Source organism: Cariama cristata, unplaced genomic scaffold (genome assembly GCF_000690535.1).
Source record: "Cariama cristata isolate BGI_N322 unplaced genomic scaffold, ASM69053v1 scaffold13848, whole genome shotgun sequence".
Lineage (NCBI taxonomy): Eukaryota > Metazoa > Chordata > Aves > Cariamiformes > Cariamidae > Cariama > Cariama cristata.
The window spans coordinates 41,163-55,433 of record NW_009630771.1 but is presented as its reverse complement, the minus strand read 5'-3'; the positions used below and the strand labels follow the sequence as shown (position 1 = coordinate 55,433).

At 46.9% G+C, this 14,271-nt stretch overlaps 1 protein-coding gene across 1 annotated transcript in view; it reads left to right on the top strand.

The window, feature by feature from the left end:
- The window catches only part of LOC104165926 (hephaestin-like), a 22,694-nt gene that overhangs the window by 7,192 nt on the left and 1,231 nt on the right, over positions 1-14,271 (top strand). The window contains 13 exon segments of the mRNA XM_009705699.1: positions 1-30; positions 2,416-2,547; positions 3,157-3,368; positions 5,044-5,194; positions 5,519-5,731; positions 6,543-6,753; positions 7,027-7,166; positions 8,088-8,219; positions 9,211-9,317; positions 10,066-10,291; positions 11,769-11,908; positions 12,276-12,438; positions 13,604-13,636. The exon segment at positions 1-30 is cut by the window's left edge and continues 19 nt beyond it. Of these exon segments, the coding sequence (XP_009704001.1) occupies positions 1-30; positions 2,416-2,547; positions 3,157-3,368; positions 5,044-5,194; positions 5,519-5,731; positions 6,543-6,753; positions 7,027-7,166; positions 8,088-8,219; positions 9,211-9,317; positions 10,066-10,291; positions 11,769-11,908; positions 12,276-12,438; positions 13,604-13,636 (1,890 nt within the window).

The window sequence follows — 14,271 nt, the reverse complement described above, 5'->3', positions numbered from 1 at the left end:
CGGAAGAAGAGAAACACCTTGGGATACTCGGTAGGAACCATCCAGCAACACGAATCCTCTTTCAGTTGGGATGTTGGGAGTGCCAGTGGGCTGTAACTGTCCTCTCGTTTCCTGGTGCAGTGAGTGGCGCAGAGGAGGTGTTTCACGGCGGTTACCTCTAAGAGGGAGGGGAACAGACTGAGGGTGTGGAATGGACAGAATCGCTTTTCTGCTAGGGCAGTCTTCAGAGGTTGGTAGTAAGGGCTGAGCGACACAGTATAGTATTTGTAACTAGAGCTAAACAGGTTACGGTATTAGCCCCCGATTATGTGTTTTTGAGCATCTTCAAGGCGTGCCACAAACCCCACTTTCTCACGGAAATCTTCCTCTCCTGAGTGAGTACTCTGTTGTAGCCAGGTAACAGGGAGGGTGGTGAAGAAATATGAGAGAAGAAACTAGGGAGTCTGCAGAGGCAAATGAATCGCGTGTGAAGGCTGTGATGTATGTGATAGAAGCATATAGGTGTGGTCCAGTTTCCTGCATCAGCAGTGACTAATAATCTAGTGACACCAGAAATTAGCAACAGCAATCCCAGCAGAGGCCACAGAAGGAGAGAGCACACGGAGCAAAATACAGACTGAGAGAGGGGGAGAGAATAGTAGGGAGAGGCAAAAAAGAAGTGTAAGTAGCTGAATAAAAGTTAAATGGTGGAGTTATGCATAGGAGAGCTGCAGCGTAACTGTCAGGAGCTGTCAGTGTCTTGCTGGACCTTTGGAACCAGGCAAAAAAAAAAAGGGTTAGCATTACCAGCAACAGCCACGTTCCTAGAGAAAGACAAGTGACTGAGGGAAAACTCAGATATGACTTTGTAGAAATAAATTACAGGTATTTTCTACTGGTAAACTAAAACCAGTGAAGGATTAATTGATGAAAAACCCTGGTCAGATAAACAAGTGACATCTGTGGGGATAGTTACATGAATTCATTGGAACTGGCTGAGTAAAGCAGACTTCATAAAGTGGTTGGGATGTCTAGAAGAGATACGGGGCCATGAGGGTCCGAGCTCCAGAGCAGGGAGGTGCTGAATGTGATGTGGTGCAGTGCGGACAATCCATGCTGCATGGGCATGCACGCGTGGCTTATGCTGCCTGTTCTTGCCCTAAAATAAATACGCAAAGTTGTACTGTGGGGAAGGCTGGGTGGTCGATTGTTAGCGCTGTTGTTTTTCCTCATGGGGCTGTTAGGAACACCAGCTGTGGGCACTGGACAGTTCATCACCCCGCAGCTTGCTCCTGCTGCCCTCCACGTGCTTTCCCTAGCAGCGGCTGGCTGTGGTGCTGCCCAAAGTCCTGCGCACTTATCGGATGCTGCGGGTAACGTGTCCTGGTCACTAACCACACAGCAGGTTGCTTGGTTTTTGTTCAAAATCTGTTGGTTTTATGGCCTACATCAGTTGCCTGAGATGTTTAATGAACAGTGGGGATGGGTCTGGGCCATCCAGGAGGGGAGGGATGGGGAAGAGGAAGAAGGAGCCTTATCAGTGGAAGAGTTGCAGTGGGATTGCCCTGTGGTAGACCAGCATGCTAACATGGTCCCTCTGAACTGCAAGGAGCAGTCAACACTATGTCTTAATTGATGGAGGGGAAAGGAACACAGCTCCAGGCCGGCCGGACGAGCCCTCTCATGCGTCAGGAAGGCGAGTGGTGCGATAAAAAAGGGCTCAGCTTGGCGTTCCTCTGAGGAATCGGGGTGCCACCTAAAGGAGATGTTAAACCTCAAGGCAGCAGTTGCCAGGGCTCAGAGCAGGGCCTGGGGAGACCATGGTCACCGGTGGCTTTCAGATATTCTCTACTGGGGGACCTGAGCACATGGAGGCACATTGAGATGTGCCCATCAAGGCATAGGTGTCTGCTGGTTTTGCTGGGCAGCAGCCTGGCTTTCCTCATCCTCTCCTGTGGCTGTCAGGAGCGGTCTGGGGACCCAGGGGTCTGCAGGCTGATGGGAACTGACAGGCATATTAGAGACTCCTTTTTAGCTGACTGGGGCAGTGGCTCACAGAGACAGCAGTGGGCTTAGGGCATCTCACACCCCTCTACACGCCTGCCTGAGGCATGTGTCTTAGAAAGCTGAGGGGGCCTTATGTAGATGAGTGAGGGACCTGGGCCTTTCCCAAGGGCATTTCAGCACATCTGGCCATTTTGTTACTTCTTCTGTGAAGGCCTGAAGCCTCTCTGAGTTCTCCTGCAGACTAAAACCACTTTCAGATAATTCTTGCCAGCCCCCTGCTCCTGCTGTCAGAGCTGAATGGCCTCAGGCAGTGCCATCCACCTCTTCTTCTCCCCTCAGCCTGGGCGAAAGGCAGCCCTGGCTTCTTTGGTTTGCCTGGTCATCTGGGGAGTTGCCGTGTTGCTGACCTGCTCTCTGCTGTTTTTGTAGGTCCAGTGATCAAAGCTGAAGTTGGAGACACCATCCTGGTGACGTTTGTTAACAAAGCCTCCTGGCCTTTCAGCCTCCAGCCTCACGGAGTGTCCTATGGGAAGACGTGGGAAGGGATGCGGTACCATGACGGTTTGTGGCTCCCTTTTCTCAAGTAATGCAATGCTCATGCTGGTGGTGGAGCTTCACAGCCCATCCCTCCTCTGTGCTGGGGAGTTTCTGCAACTGGGAAGGACTGGATGTGCTCAGGAACTGGGTGGAAGCCAGCCTGGTCCTCTGAGCCTGCCTGAGGCCTCGCCAGAGGAGATTCCACTGAACTGGTGCCCAGGGAGAGTGCCAGAGGGAGTATGGTTCCAGAAACGCTATTTTTCAGATGAAAATTGTAAACCAAAGCTCAGGCCATTTCTAACTGTTTGAGACCCCGTGAGCAGAGGAACATGCCTGGTGCACTGCAGCTTAGATAACCATGTGCTTCCCATGTTCGTCTCCCCAGATGTAGCTGAATCCGCCTCATTATTTCCCGTCACCATGCCCGTCTCTGCCATGGCACCAGGGGGAATTTACACAGTACTATGAGAGCAGCTCCCCGTGTGCCTTAAACACACCTGCATCACACTTCAGACAGGCTGGGTATTTTAGTGATGTGAATGAAGTAAAGCCCAGTATGAATGTAGCTGGTGAGAAGATGCATCCAAGTTTGTACAGGGACCTTGGGAATAACCGTGCCAATCTCTTTTAAAGGTCTGTCCCAGAATGGGGTTTCTGTTGCGCCACTGCACAACTTTACGTACCGCTGGACTGTGCCGAAGCACGTTGGGCCCACGTCCAGTGACCCTCCCTGCCTGACCTGGATGTACAGCTCAGCCGTGAATCCCATCAAAGACCCCAGTTCGGGCTTAGTAGGGCCTCTGGTCATCTGCAAGCCAGGCACTTTAGATGACAACAACAAACAGGTAAAAGGAGTTTTCTGGCCACGCTCTTACCGGGTTCTTTGCTTTCTTGTAGCAAAAGGAAGCATTGGCAAAACATTAGGGAACATAATGAAAACAGATGTACCATAGTGTGAGTTCAGGAGACTCGAATCAAAGCCACGAGGCAGGTTAGCATCGGGACAGCTGGTGCCCAGGTCTCACATGGGAAGGTTCTGGGCTCCCAAGGTCTGCCCTTGAAATAGTTTCCAGGCTCTGCTTTAAAACTCATAGACAAACTTGGCTGAACAACTGTACCTTGGATGTGACTTTATAGGTAACTTTTGTCCTGAGACTTACATAGCAGACTGCTTTCAGAGGTATGTGGAGTATTCATTGCAGTCTCAGAAACATTAAAAAGACATTTTCACTTACAGGTGGTTTGCTTGAGTGATATAATGCTTTGAGGTTTGGGTGAGCCTCATTTCTTCTGCAACATCCATTCATTTTCAAGCAGAGCTGAGTATAAAAAAGCATGTGAAAAATCCATGTCAGTCTTTGTGCTTTTGATGAAAGACAGCTGAAATTTGAAGGGCAGCCAGAACTTCTTCTTGGAATTTCACTCAGGGATAGTCTACTCATGGCAGTAAGTCTAGGGAAGACAGTAAATTAATATACTGGCAAAGTGCAAGAGGGATTAGCAGAGCCTTATTGTGAAAAACAGTAGGTGGCAGAAAAACAGCCTCCTGCCATCCTGCCTACCTTGTGGTGTAGATCAGGGGGTGGCTGACAAGTCTGGAAACAGCTGCCACGAGAGCCTCCCTGGAGGAGTTTACTTTCCGTGGTGGCATGATGTGGCTAAATTAGGAGTGCAGAAGAGACCAGCGTGTTACACAGGGTGGAAATGGGACTCTTCTGAGCAGAGGGGATCATGAGTATATACAGCCCATCAAGTGAAGGAGCTGTGATAATGATAAAACAATTGCAGGTATTGCAAGAGTGTTAAACAAAACAGAGACGGATTTGTTTGTAAAGGTAGGACAGGGAAAAATCACCTGGGGCAGCAATTCTGGCTCCACGATTTTAGGCAACCCTTTCATGAATGCTTAACTGGGAAAGGTGCACGGCTGCTCCTTAGGCAGGCGTGTGCTGTGGACTGGGAGTCGCTTAGCCCTCTCTGCAGGGCATCTTCCTGGGTACAGCTGGGGAAGGTGATACCAGGGTGAGAACCTGGACAGCACTGGGGATGGGATGTTCCTTTAGCGGGGAAACACAGAATACTTTGGAATGCGTTTCTTAGGAGAAGTCACATTTTCAAGGATTTAGGGTAATTAAAAAAACATAAAAATCCCCAATCCAGGCCTGTGGTAGGAGAAAGGAGGGGTGGGCCATAGCCGTCAGCCTACCTTGAGGGCTGGGCTCTGATCTCAGGTCTGATTTGGATGTATGATGAAACCCACACCTAAATGTAGGGGGGGTGGGGGAAGGAGGCAACAACTTCATATCCTTGGCTGAATTTTGATCACTTTACTCATGCGGTGCCTCTTTGTGGAACAAAAGAGGAACATTCAACATGGGTAAAGGGACAGGGCCCTGGCCCTCAATGAGCCAAGTTTTAAGATAAAGGGGAACATGAGAGCCAGGCAGACAAAACAGCTTTAACTGTAAGGTTAGTTAATTGGTGCTTTTTAAAAATTAACAGCCATCATTGTAATTATAGAAAGGGATCGACAAAGAATTTTACCTTCTCTTCAGCGTGTTTGATGAGAACCTCAGCTGGTATTTAAACGCAAACATAAAGTACTATTTGAGGATGGAAGAGACTTCTGTGAAAAAGGATGATGGCTTCGAGGAATCAAACAGGATGCATGGTACGGCCTGATGCTGTTCTGTGTGCAGCAGGAGTGAGCCTGCAAAACGTCCCCATGTTGTTGGGGTGCTGACCTAAAGACAGAGCTGGGAAACTGAAGTGGCTGGGTCATATCAACCTGAGATGAAGTGAGGCCAGAGGCAGCGGGTGGGATGTGGGACAAGAAGATCAACTATGTCGGAAAGCGTGTCCTGAGTGTATTCAGGGGTGAATTACAAGCAAGCTACACTTCCACTGGCAGGCCTGTCCTGTCAAAGTGTATGCACAAAACGAATCTCATGGCTGGTATCTACCTCCAGAGAGTTAATTGTTTTCTCCTTTGCAGCCATCAACGGATTTATGTTTGGTAACTTGCCTGGGCTGAATGTGTGTGAAGGAGACAATGTGTCCTGGCACCTTCTGGGCTTGGGCAGTGAAGCAGATGTACATGGAGCTGTGTTTCAGGGAAACACCCTGCAGATGAATGGGATGCGGAGAGATTCAGCCAATCTATTTCCCCACACGTTTGCTACTGCCTTCATGCGACCTGATAACAACGGTAAGTGCCTGCACACCTAACTTAGCTGCAGGAAAATTCTCCCGTTGTAGTATTTGCTCCTGTGGCTGATTCTTTAGCACAGTGTAAACTCTTACAGGATGAGCTGTGCTTTAGATCCTGTTTGGTCCCATTTATGAGGCCACAAGCTCCTGTATTTGCATCTAATTTTGGAGAAGAACAGGAGATACAGGATCTTGTCCCATATTGTCCCAGACTGATTCTCTCGGCTCCCACTTCCTATTAAATATTTGTAGTAACGGCCTTGATGGACATTGCTGCCTGTGACCCACAGAAACATGCAAACGTGTCTTTCAGAATAAAGTAGCAGACAGTTGCCAGAGCTTAACTCCTCTGTCCATGGCTTGCGGAGACTCGTGTTTATGGCATACCCCAGTCTTCCCAGTTTGTGGGACAGGCACACGATACTGTGTCTGAGTCACACAATGTGATGGCCTCAGCTGCCAGTTGTCTCCTCCCCTTTGGCATTCGCAGGCTAGATCTTTTACCTAACTCATGTCTCGGTAGTGGTAGCACAGTTATGTTACTTTACTGGTTTCTTCACATCTAAGCTAGTCATTGTGCAAGAAAGCCTCCTGAGATGACTTTTGCGTGGGACTTTGTTGTGCCGTTCCTGCTTGGTTTCTCTAACAACCCCTTTTAATCTCAGCCTGTGACAACCAAGCTTCCTAAACAAACACGCAGATGCAGACACATACTGATGTCGGCCATGTCACAAGCTCTGTGTGGGAAGCAGCTGTTTCCTGGGATCTTTAAAAGTAGCTGATATCCTTGTTCATGCTGCCTCCCTCAGGGATTTTTGAGATCTACTGCCAGACGAGCAATCACTACCAGGCTGGGATGAGGGAACGTTACATCGTTTCCCAGTGTGGAAAAAGGCATCCTGCTCCTGCCCTTCACTACAAGGGGGTGCGGACGTATTACATCATGGCAGAGGAGGTGGTGTGGGACTACGCGCCTGACCGAAGCTGGGAGAGGGAACGGCACAACCATTCTGCAGAGAGGTAGAGCCTTTCTTCGGGGGATGCCTTTGGCAAGGGTTCTCTTTAGACCTCGGTGAAGCCTGTTAGGTATCTTGGCCATCTTGACCTGGTGCATAGGCTAGTGCTGGTGGTGCAGATGATGGGAGCCTCAGCCCCCTGTGTCACTGTGCCCACCTTTGCAGCCAAAGCAGGTCTCTGGGAAACCCATGCAACTAGTGAACCCCCTGCCACCAGTTAGCTGTTTATTCCCTGTGAGCTTTTTGGGTATCTCAGCACTCATTTTGCATTTCTCAGCTACGCTGATATATTTTTGAGCAACGAGAATGGACTGCTTGGCTCCAAGTACAAGAAAGCAGTTTACAGGGAGTACACCGATGGGACTTTCCAGACCACCAAGGCCAGGATAAATGGTGACGAACACCTAGGAATACTGGGTAAGGGTATCTGCAGAGGGTACACCTTCCACTCACACAGCAGTGGGACTTGGACTCTAGAGCTTTAGTGGCTAAAGGCTGTAATCTGAAGGCCTCCTAGATGCTTAGGCATTTGCTGTGTATGCAAGTGAGGAGAAATTTGGACTGTCTCCTATCCATGTTTGCCAGCTTTGGAGACAGCAATAAAGAGGGTCCTGAACACAGCTTAAAGTAAAGACTGGGTTCTTGTTCCTGCCTTTACTCTAACTTTCTTTCATGTCTCAGGCAAAGCATTTTTCACATCTGCATTTCTCTGACTGTAGAACACAAATAACTGTTGACTTCTGGAGAGCAGTCTGAGAGATGGAGGTGAAAATCTGTAGCTGTGAGAAATGCTTTTGGGACAAAAGCAGACAGGCCTTGGGAAGGGGAGGAGAACATGACAATGACCGGTGGAAGTCTGTGGGGACACAGATCTGTGTTATGAACCCAGGACTATAAGTGGTGACAGAGCAGCAAGGCTGAGGCAGTGTATGCCATTCAAAATAGGCTGCAGCTCTGACTTGTGACACTGTCAGACCAAACTGAATGTTACCACAGTTTTTGAAACCAGCAGCAAGGGATGATCAAGATGTTGTGAAATTTAGCATAGCAGTATTCAGAAATCAAGCCTTAGTTGTACCGAGCACAGTTAAAAAGTGTAACAACCTTCACGTCCCTCATTGTGAAACTCACAGTTGGGTTTTCTAAGACTTACTTGAATTGGGACTGACCTCCAGTTCTCTTTTTGGGAGACAGAGATAGGATAGAGAAGAGGGAAGGGAACATCATAAATATTATAAGGGAATATCTCTGGGGAGAAGATGCTGAGAGGTGGGCATATCCTCAGGAGATACATTGACAGTTTTTGCTAGTCTCAGAGTACATTCTTCCTATCTCAAGGTCCTTTTCTGTGGGCAGAAGTGGGAGATATTCTCAACATTGTGTTTAAGAACAACGCCACGCGACCCTACTCCATTCATGCACATGGGGTGCTGGAAAGGCAGACAGGACAGCCACAAGTAGCAAACCCTGGTAAGTCACTGTGGTCTCCAGCCATATTCCTGCATGGGCTTACAAAGCTAATTTTGGCCTATAGCTAGACTGACTTCCTTCAGTAGGCTCAGATGTACTTGTTTTCTTATGGTAGAGAACTGGAACTGAAGAGTTAAGTGGTCTTTCAGGTTCACTGCAGTTTTAGTGGCATCATTTGTGTGGGAATGGGAGCCCTGAGTTCGTATTCTGCTCTGACTTCTAGGATAAGTGTAGCACAAACTCTTCTGTGTGCAGCCTTATCCGCCCCCCACCGAGCGCGGTCTGTCTGTAGGAAGGAGAAAGGCACTGGCACTTCACAGCGCAGTCGGTCCTTGCTAGCCCTGGCTGACCCCCTGTGATGGGGGAGGCCTGCCCCTCTTCCTTGGGACCTATACTTTTTGTGACGCGCACGATAGTATGAAAATAGTACGAAACAGGAGAAATGCACAATTGCTTGCTGGGACCCTGGCGATTTGTCTCATGGCCCAGATACCAGTTTGTGTAAGTTTTGGTCCCCTTCAACTTGCTCAGGCTGTCTGAGCAGCAAACAGGTTTTCAGTCGGGCCCTGTCTTTCTGAAATGTATTGCTAATATGCAAAATAGTGATTTTAAAACCAAATTTGAACGAGCATCATAAATATACTTCAAAGAGAGGAAAGATCATCTCAAGCTCCATCTGTACTGAAGAGAGGTGGAATTTCCTTGGTCAGGTCAAGTCTTAAAGACGGCAGATAAAACAGAGTTGTGCTGATATCAGAGAGTGTGTGCATCCTGTGACCCCTCTGCTTTGCTTGTGTGAGGGGAGCTTCCATCTGGCTTTTCAGTGTTTGGGGAAAGAAGATGCAGTGTCTGACAAAAATCAGAATTGAATTTGCACTTTGGAGACAGGATCTTTTTTCTGTTTTTTCTCTTGTTCTGCTTTACATGCTGCTCAGCAAACTGGTGAGTGGGTGTATCACACTGGTGTTAACGGTGCTTCTCTGTCACTCAGGTGACATTGTGACATACCGATGGGAAGTTCCCGAGAGATCTGGTCCTGGGCCAAATGATTCAGCCTGTGTTCCTTGGATCTACTACTCCATGGTGGACCCAGTAAAGGTAAAATAAAGTTAGAACCAGAAAAGCCCAATTAGACCAAATTTTCACCCCCCTCTAGAAAATGTGAACTAGGTACAATTTAGAGACTCGCCCAGCTAAGTAGAACCACCACCTGGTGATGTGCCCAGCATTCTCCTGGGAGAGGAAATCCTCCAAATTTGTCCCGATGTTTGTCCTTATTTTTTCCTAACACAAACCTTCATAAAACAGTTCCACTGTCTCCTTGACACTAACCTTCCTTCAGTTATTTGCAGGATACGAGAACATCTCCCAGTCAGTCATGGTTCCGATTGGTGGGAGCCATAGGGCTAATCTAGAAAGACAGAAATTATCCAAAATTAGGCCTCATAGATAAAGCAGGAAGATTGGAGCATTGCTAGGATCAATTGTCATAGCACTGATTTCACAGGGAAACAACCTGGGGGATCCTGCAGTAAAACCATCATATTCAACCCAGAGATCATTGCCTTTTCATCTCAAGTTGCAGATGTTTTTGCAGTTAGAGTGGAGAATATTTTGATACCATTCATATTTATGACTTTTGGATTTGCATTCTTAAGAGCATGTATAGTCTCTATTCTTGTACTTTGGTAGCTGATGTTCACCAATGAGAGTACTTATACAGTAACACCATTTGCTTTAAGTGGGATGAGGCAGGGAACAGAAGATATGGTTGCTGAAAGGCAAAGGACTGCATACAAAAGAGAGGATCTTTGCCTCAGAGATCTTTCTCCTTTATTCTGATTAGGATATGTACAGTGGTCTGATTGGACCCCTGAAGATCTGCCGAAGAGGGGCCCTGCGGTCTGATGGGATCAGGAAGGACGTAAAGAGGGAATTTGCTCTACTGTTCCTGGTTTTTGATGAAAATCAGTCCTGGTACTTGGAGGAGAATGTGGAACATTACAGTAAGGGAAATCACAAGGAGATCAACCTGCTGGATGACAAATTTGTGGAAAGCAACAAAATGCATGGTAATGCCTGTTAGGTACCTGAGCACCCATTACTATCTATGCAAAGTTGAGATTGACTCTGTGACCTGTATAAGTAGTCAGCCACCCAAAACCCAAGAGTGTGACTCCTAGTGAATGCCCTCATCCTTTTCCATTGTTGGTGGCACAAACAGAATTAATCTGTGTGGTGTTCTCAATATTGCAGCACACATACGGCACAAATCTTTGATCTACAGTGAAGAATAATCACTCTGGTGGTCGCTGTCAGGAGGAACAGCAAGATATGGGCCAGAGAGGTTAACCTCTGTGTCCAAGTGACTCAGGAGAGGAAGTAAAATCAAATGTGAAATGAACTTGTCAGACCAATTTTATTTGGTTCTTCTCAGGACCATTAGAATATGTTAGACTTCAAATTAATTGACCGAGCTATGTGGCTGCAATGCATGGCTCAGTTGTTTTAGCTCATTAACAAAAAGCTATTTCTACCATAGTACGATGAACACATTTTTCTAAATTAACATGTTATTTATGATAGTTTTTCTCCATATTATATCTGGATCTATCTAAAGTATTCTCAGCAAAACAAGTCCCATGGCAGTTGTGGAGATAAGAATAGTGAAGAGTTGCGTTGTGTACTATCATTACTATTGGTTTTGTACGGGTGATACAAAGACTCTCCAAATATATGTGTCCCTGAAGTTATAATTGTTAACCCAATATTATAGCTAGCAAAACCAACACGCTGAAGTTGGGTGCTTGTTTTGGGCTACCTAATCGTGCCTTGCAGATCCGGGAGTAAAACACCAGTGTTCCTGCCCTCAGATCATATCTCTGTCTTATTCCCTCCTTTGTCATCTGAGCATGAAAGTTTCCATGTGTGTGCCATCGCATTCAGCTCACTGTTTTGGTCCTTTTCCTGCATTTGCAGTCAAAGCAGTGTTTCTTCTGGCTGTGTCAATTATGTGGAAGGACTTGACTTCATAGTGATTTAACAAGTGCTCAGCATGTAGTGTGTGCAGCCAGCATGACATACAGAACGACCGGGTTGCCTGTTGGCAGAATTTGCCTGTCTGCATTGTTCAGCAAGTAAATTGTTCAGATATCTATGTGTATGTGGATATAGATGTATTTCCCTATTGTTGTGCTAAGAAAGCCATTTTTGCACATCTTGACTTCTAGAAGCAACCCTCTCTGACTGACTGACTGCAGGTTTTCAGCAAGAGGTAGTTTTTCAGATTTGAGCTGAGCTACAGCATGGCCTTGGATGCAAGTCACTTTTCCTGTCTGTTAACAGAGTAAATAAGTCGTTGAGCTGGAGAGAGACTGCCAGACTTTCAGGGAACTGTCATATGGAAGACACTAACTGCTGATGCACTGGTTGCTGTATGAGCTTTGTAGCATCTAGCTTGCCCTGCCTGTTCTTCCTCTGAGATGGTTCAGCGTCTTTACCATTTTGATAACAGCCTTTTCTACTCTCTCTCTGTTATTTACTGCACAGCAATCAATGGGAGGCTCTATGCAAACTTGCCTGGGCTGACCATGTTCCAGGGAGAGTGGGTGAACTGGTACCTGCTGGGAATGGGTCAGGAGATTGATGTCCACACGGTCCATTTTCATGCTGAGACCTTCATATACAAGGTAAGAATATCTTGCTGATGATAAAGCAGAGACTGACTACTGCTTGACTCTGACTTCAACTTCTTGAATGACTTCACAGCAACTTCACCCAGCTAGGAAAAGGGATGTGATTTTGCACATCCAAACCTGACTCACTGAGCCTGTGTATTGTGTTGATATGTCTAACTTAACCCTCCTAGGGTTGGGCATTACCAGGTTGTGTTTGCTTTCGCAGCTACCGCCCTGGAGCTGCTCTTTGAAGTCTTTTTTTGAGCTTTTAAAAAAACTGTAGTAGCACTGAAGTGGTCTCCAGTGACATTGACAGAATTTTCTTTCTGAAAAGGTGGACAGAGCACTGCACGCTAACAGCCTCCCTTCTCTTTGACAGCATGGCAAAAGCTACAGAGCAGACGTTGTGGATCTGTTCCCTGGGACCTTTGAAATGGTGGAGATGTTGGCTGCGAACCCTGGGACGTGGCTGCTTCACTGTCATGTGTCTGATCATATTCATGCTGGTATGGAGATACTCTTCACAGTCTTCCCTAGACCAGGTAGGGAGCTATCGCTGGTTGTTACTGTGAAACATCTAACAGCACTTTCTGCTACTGCTGCTAAATTCTGAGGGTTTGCATCCACTTACAACTCCTTTACATACCATAAACAGCCAGTTAATTGAGCAGGTAATTACTTAAGTACTATTCATTTCAGATGTTCCCTTTGAATATGATAATACCTGCAGCTGGAATTAATAACAGATTGCTTTCTGGGATTTACATGGCCTACATTATTACGAGTTTTATTTTAGCTTGTGTCTGAGAAGCAATGTTCAGCCATCTGCTAGTAATTGTTCTTACTAAGAACATTACCTCTAATCTAAATGCACATCCTAAGGCTTCTCATTTCACCAGGAAACACTGGAAGGTGCTCAGAGGTGAGTGACACTCTGTACTGGCTTTGCCTGTGATGGAGTTAATTTTCTTCATAGCAGCCCATATGGTGCTGTGTTTTAGACTTGTTATCAAAACAGAGTTGATAGCACACTGATGTTTTAGCTGTTGGTAAACAGTGCTTGCACAGCGTCAAGGCCTTCTCCATCTCTCACTCAGTAGGTTGGGGTGGGCAAGAGCCAGCGAAGGGACACAGCTGGCACAGCTGACCCGAATTGACCAAAGGATATTCCATGCTGTATAACATCATGCTCAGCAATAAAAATGCGGGGGAGTTTTTTCCAAAGTAACCATTGCTCAGGGACTGGCTGCGCATCCGTCTGCTGGTGATTGCTTTTGCATCATTTGGGTTTTTCTGGCTTGGGTTTTTTCCCCCTTCATTTATTAAATTGTCTTTACCTCAACTCGCAAGCTTTTTTCTTTCCCTTGCATTTGCCCTTAAGGTTGCCTTCCCCATCCCACTGGCAGGTGAGTGAGCAACCTGCCAGCCGGGGTCTGCCCACCACATGCTCAGAGACTTGGGTTGTGCCTTTCTTTCAGAGGCCATAAAGGGTTGCCTGGCAGGAGTGGGTCTGCTTATGAAACAGGTAATACAAAAAAACTCTTGGTGTGATGCGGAGAGGGAAAGCATTGACAGGAGAAAAAAAAAACCTGCAAGCCCTGGAAAACCATGCTGCCTCTGGATCTGATCCTTGCCAAACATGCCATGTTCTGGACTCCCTGCCTGTTCAGCCCAACGCTTTCTCACCCTCTTTTTGTTCCCTTTCAGAGCCAGAGCTTGAAGTCGTAAACTACAGCGCAGGTACGGTGTGTGTTGCACTGCTCAATACTGTCTGTGTGTGTGAGGCGGAGGAGGAAGGGAGATCTCTGATCAGTGCAGAGATTTAGATCTGTACGAGAAGGGAGGAGCACGAACACCACTTACAGCCTCTCCTCTGTCCCGCTGGCCAGCGTGTTAGTCTGAGGCCTGGCTGCCGATGGATAGCAGGGAGGGTTCTAGGATATCTGTCCTCCAAATGTCTGTGCTCTGATGATAAAAATAAGGAAGTTGGGCTTGTTTGACCATGTTAGGTGAAAAAATTTAGTGGCCTCACATCCTGTTGTACTTGCTATGTATGGATTCGTCTTTGGAGGAGAGTGCAAGCTTAGAAACTGGCAGAGATTCAAAGGATTTTCAAGGAGGGTATTGCAAAGGAGGTGATTTCTTGTATCCCTTTCGATCAAAACCCAAGGGACACCTTAGATTAGTTGTCCTCCCTTCTTGGACTGTCAATGACTACGTAGTTTAGGGAATTTTCACATTCACCATTACTAGCTGAAGGGGCTGAGCCAGCATGCAAACAAGCACGTCTGCCTTCTGGTCTGTTCTACCCCCAAGAAAAGAGCCTGAGCATGTGCCCTGGGTCTTTCAGATATTTTAAAGAACAGATGTGAGAA